The sequence below is a fragment of the Echinops telfairi genome, unplaced genomic scaffold (genome assembly GCF_000313985.2).
Source record: "Echinops telfairi isolate 266 unplaced genomic scaffold, ASM31398v2 ScPeMD7_2010;HRSCAF=2546, whole genome shotgun sequence".
Taxonomy (NCBI): Eukaryota; Metazoa; Chordata; class Mammalia; order Afrosoricida; family Tenrecidae; genus Echinops; species Echinops telfairi.
Window position 1 is genome coordinate 19,808,025 of NW_022105908.1, and position 5,580 is coordinate 19,813,604.

General features: G+C 46.7%; 1 protein-coding gene across 1 annotated transcript in view; it reads right to left on the bottom strand.

Moving 5' to 3' along the window:
* Positions 1–4,302, bottom strand: part of DNAH2 (dynein axonemal heavy chain 2) — a 158,637-nt gene extending 154,335 nt beyond the window's left edge. Inside the window, exon 1 of the mRNA XM_030886521.2 lies at positions 4,125–4,302. Within this exon, the coding sequence (XP_030742381.1) occupies positions 4,125–4,302 (178 nt within the window). The remainder of the gene's footprint in view (positions 1–4,124) is intronic.
* Positions 4,303–5,580: the final 1,278 nt, after the last annotated feature.

The following is a 5,580-nucleotide window of genomic DNA, read 5'->3' on the forward strand; positions in this document are numbered from 1 at the left end:
TTTTTTTTTTAAGAAAAAAGCATTCTGCTGAGTGAAATTAGTCAATCGTGAGAGGAGAAATATGGAATGAGAAAGTCTAGAAAAGGTTTTCACACTAAAAGAAACATTAGTTGATGGTTGCCAAGGGTGAGAGGGGAGCGGAGGAGAACCCACTGGCCAGGTGTAGACTTGTGTTTGCTTTGGTGAAGGGGAAGGCAATCTGCAATAAGAGAGGAAAGTCAGCCAAAAAAAAGATGGAGGCAGTGTGAACGTTAAAAGCAACAGATATCAATGTTGTTAAATCCACAGTCCTGCAGTAAGAGTGATCTACAAGTGACGCATGGTTAGGCACTCAGGCTGAAAGGTGTGGGAGGGAGAGTGGAAGCATATCTATGAATATATATATGTACCTTGACAGAGGGCACATGTACATGTATGCTTGCCTTTTCTGAAAATATATCCACGAATATGGTGGGACACACAGGAGGCAAAACCAGGAAAACTTGAACATAACCAAACACCTTGAGGGACGGAGGAGCTACTGGGCCTGGCGACTCAGGACCCTGGTCTCAGGGACACCAAGGTCAACTGGCACAGCATAATGAGCAACAACAGTGTTCTACATCCTACTGTGATGAGCACTAGCTGGGGTCTTAAAAGCTCCCAAATGGCCATCTAAGGGATAAGTATTAGTCTCTCCCTATCCAGAGGAGTGAGAATTGGAAACAGAAGTCCAACGAACTAACAGGCCACTTGAACATCAGTCAACACAATCCTGAGATCAGAACTAGATGGTACCTGGCAACCAAAGTCAAAGTCATCAAAGAGACCAGAGTCAGATAAGGAACCCTGCTGGTGTTGTTGGACTGTTAACCAAGGTTCAAACCCACTAGCCCCTCCATGGGTGACAGTTCAGGCTATCTGCTCCCATAAAGATTTACAGTCTTGAGGACCTAATGCCGGGGGCTTAAGTGGAGAGGAAATGTTTTGAGAATGATGAGGGCAATGAATGTACAAATGCGCTTTACACAATTGATGTATGAATGGATTGTGATGAGAGTTGTATGAGCCCCTAATAAAATGATTAAAGAAAAAAAACGATTTACAGTCACTGGGAGTTGGAATAGACTGAGTGGCAGTGGGTTTTGTTTTATTTTTTTATTGGCCCCATCATGACTGCTAAGACCCTCCAGAATTGGCCTCTAGTCACCCTTCAGGCCTGAAAATAAACTCGCCCCCATGGTTCAATTTTAAGCCAGACGAAGGAGCCCTGGTGGCACTATGGATCAGACAATGGACTGCTAACCACAAGTCGGTGGTGTAAACCCTCCAGCTGCTCCAGGGGAAAAGATGTGGCTATCTGCTCCTGTAAGGATTTATAGTCCAAGAAATCCTAGACAGGGTCATGGTAAGGTGGAATTGACTCGATGACAGTGAGCTATAAAGGAAACAATTAACACTAAGGTGCTATGCATATCTTAAACTAATCAAGCATTTGAAATCAAAACAGCAGCATTTACTAGATGACAATGTTCAGAAGAGTTAGGAAAGATGGAGAAATTGAAACAGGAAACACAGGGGATTGCAATCAATGACACGAAACAAAATGTGTATGGATTGGTGGATGGAAAACTGATCTGCTCTGTAAATCTCTACTCAATTTACAATAAAATTTAAAAAATAAACCAATGAGCAAAAAGACCCTATGGAGCACAAGTCTACTCTAAATCATATGAGGTTGCCATGAGTCAGAATCATTGCTAGCAATTAATGCACAGGGAATGTAGTACCTCCCTTGCTCTGTTCCTTCCTCACCCCTACCCCTACCCACATCCTGTGGGCTCTAGAACAGATTCCACAATCAAATGCTTGATATATTTAGTATTTCTGCAATAATGCATACGGATATTTATAGTAAGTGGCTTTAATGGCCTATAAATACCTTTATGTCAATTTAGGTTAGGTTTTACCACCAAATAAGCTTGGATGCCAAACTCTGGGGGGAAAACTTGTAGTTGTTAGAGTTTTTTTAAATTACAGATAAGGTGAACCAGCACTACCATTTTTTTTTTTTGTCTTGTTAATGAAAATTGAGAAGCAAGATGTCAATACAGGAACTCAAAGTGGGTTTTCTCTCTAACCTACCATCCTTCACCAACAGGTGTTTTAGGCTCCTCTGACTTTAGGAGCCCTGGTAATAATATTAGGCAAACATTGAACTGCTACCTGCAGGGTCAGTGGTTCAAACCCACCAGCACTCTGGGGAAGTTGAGGCTATCTGCTTCCCCCAGAAACCCTACACAGGGCACCATGAATTGGCATCAACTCTATGGCAATGGGTTTGATTTTTTTTTTGGCTTCAATGAGACAGTCCTTCCCCAGTTCCAAAGATTACAGAGATCATTCGTTTCAGGGCTGTGCTAGAGGCCCAGATGCTTGCTGAGCCTCTACATAGGCTACAGGTCAACTGGAGGGTGCCTTATCAACCCACAAGGCATAAAGCTGGGGGAATCAGAGATCCTAGGGTTTGGAGGCCAAGGAGTTCATTTTGAAGCCCTCTCCCTTTCTTCCCAGAGGCTTCTCTACGCCATGCTTCGAGGCTCCCCTCTCCTTCCCTACTTCCAGCTTCTAGGAACCTGTCCCATTTTAAAATGCTTCCAACTGTGCATTTTTGAACTGAGGTGGGGGTCGTTTAATATACTCTTATTGTCATTTCGTTTTCACATGTACAATTTAATAAAAGTGTGTTCATCAAGTTAGACAACATTCACCATTTTCTGTTTCCAAATCTTTCCATCGCCAGTAACAGCTAACAGAAAGGAGCTCAGCGTCTCCTAAGCAATGAGTTAATCCCTTCAAAAGAAAAATACTTTGCACATGGCTTACGTCCTAGATCCTTAGTACCTCGGATCTTTCTCCCATATCTATACTTAATCTTTCAACCTTATTTTTTAAAAAAAGTTCAAACCTATTGCCCATGAGTCCATTCCAATTCCCAACAAACCCTAAAGGGCAGTGTAAGACGGCCCCATGGGGTTTCCAAGAATGTCGCCTTTACTGAAGCACACTGTCACATCTTTCTCCTGGTAGGTTCGAACCACCGACCTTCTGGTTAGCAGCCAAGCACTTAACCACTGTGCCATCAGAGCTGCTTTTAATATTAAAAGAGGATTCTATTTCCCTCCATCTTGACTGCTCACAATGAAGCTCCAGATAAAAGAAGCACTCTACCCGTAATTCAGTGCTGTCCATCCTTGGCCTATGGTCTAAGACAGTGGTTCTCAACCTTCCTAATACCACGACCCTTTAATACCCTTCCTCATGTGTGGTGACCCCCCCCTACCATAAAATTATTTTCCTTGCTACTTCATAACTATCATTTTGCTACTGTGATGAATCGGGCGACAACCCCTGTGATAGGGTCGTCCGACCCCCAAAGGGGTTGCGACACACAGGTTGAGAACTGCTGCTCTAAGGAGCTACCATCCCCCCCTGCCCCTGTGACAGAACCCACTACCCAAACCTCCCAGCCCTCTTGGCTCCCCCTCACCCACAGGAAAGGAATCCCTCAGAACAAAGCCACACGAGGCAGCCCCTTCAAACTCTTTTCTCCCTTAATCTAAGATGGCAGGCTTCTTTTCCTGTCACCCTGAACCTGAACTCCTGAGTCTACCAAGTCTCTGCCAAACGAGGGCGGAGATACAAGAACCTTAAACAGATGGTAGAAAGCATCAGTTGAGCTTAGGATTCCAAGAGTGGCAAAGCAGGCTGAGTCTCCATGGTGATGGGCTTAATAGAAGGGGGGAAAAAACTATTTGTTTTGCCACCCAGGGTGAAAACAGGAAAAAGGAAGAGATCAGACCCTCTTCAGTGGGAGAGAAGCAACATAGGGAGGAAGAGGCTAGCGAAAAGATTGGCTGATGAACCCTGAGTGCACTGGTGGGAAATTTTAAGACAGAAAGAAAAAAGCCATGAGGCTGATCAAGAGAAAGGCATTAAAAACGGCTTGGGAGTGTTGGACTTAATGTCTACTTCTTACCCACATCCAACAGAGCCTGCTCCTGATCCCTGAAACCCTCCCCTCCCTAGCTGCAAATATCCCACTCTCCATTTCTAAGCATCCCATCCTGGCTGTGTGTACCCACCGGGCTGCTCCTTGACAGGCTCTGGTTCCGGCTCCTGCTCCGTGGGCGGGAGGATGCTCTCCACAGGAGTCGGTGGCACCACCTTGGCCTGAGCAGCCTGAGCAGCTCGCCCAGCCTTGCCTCCCCGGGTGCCTTGCCGGGCGCCCAATTTCCGCTTCTTCTCAGGTTTGCTGGACATGGTGCAGGTAACTCCTGAAGAGGCACTGGAAGTTGAGAGTCCACCTCAAGATCCCATGCCCAGCCCAGCTTCCTGATACATGTGAACGCTGGAATTCACAAACTGACCAAGACCCCAGATACCACAATCTTATCTGGGGATATCCACAGCCTGCCCCAGCAATCGGGAGAAACCGGGGGCCAAAAGGGGCCTTGGAAGCCTTAATGTCCCCGGGATACCCTAGTTCCTTCCAGGCTCAGAAGGACTTGAAGGCAGTGGGTTGGGTTTTGCTTTTATCTCTGCCCTGTGTGGGGCAAACTTGCTTGGCTGCTAACGGATGCTCCCAGGTTGGAGGTGCCTCCAAAGACCAGGTAAAGGTCTGAGACCATGGAGCACAGTTCTGTGCACACATGTGGGACCTCGTGGAGTTGGGATTTGACTCGATGGCGACTGTTTGTTATTTTGCTTTGTTTTGTTTTTCCGTCTCTGTCCATGGGTATTCGAACCTAAAATCACGAATCACGAGGGGCTGCCCAAACCCTCAATCACTCTACTGCACATGGAAGGGAAGACGCCACCGCCCAAGGAAGATTGTTCCCAGGTACCCCACCCTTTGTCACTGTCAGGTTGCTGAGGTAAACAAAGATGAATAGTCTATATTCCTCTGTACTTCCCAACTTGCTCTCTGAAAGAGGAGATGTGGGGTTGGGGAATCATTCTCCTACCCATATTAAATTCTAAGTCTTTTTTTAATGGATTTTGATAAGAGCTGTAAGTCTAAAACAGTCTTAAACAAAGGGGGGAAAAAACAGTATTTGTGACTTGGCTTGACTTGATTCTACAGCTTTTCATTCCGGACTGAAATGGACTCAGCCAAGCGATCGAGAAGATCAAGTGATCGCGAAGATCAAGCGATCAAGAAGATCAAGCGATCGAGAAGCTCGGCCCCACTTGACTCCACGTGGCCTGAGAGGGACCCAAAGCAGGAAGGACAAAAGTGATCCCATACTCGGGTTTGGAGAGAAGAAAATGAGGGCGATCCAAGGTCGCAGGGCGCCTTTCCCAGAAAAGCCCCTAGACGGGCGGCAGGATCGCCCCTGTCATTTGCGGGCGGGCCTCTCCTTCCTCATTCCCAGAGGCTGCCACGGGCATTGATCACAGGTTATGGATTTCCAACGTGAGGGATTTGTACTTTGCTCCCAGGAAAAGCATTCTGGCAACGCATCCATAGAACCAACTTCGGGCTTCCTCCCGCGGGCCCCGCCTCAAGCCGGAGCCCGGAGCCCCCGCCGGCAGGGG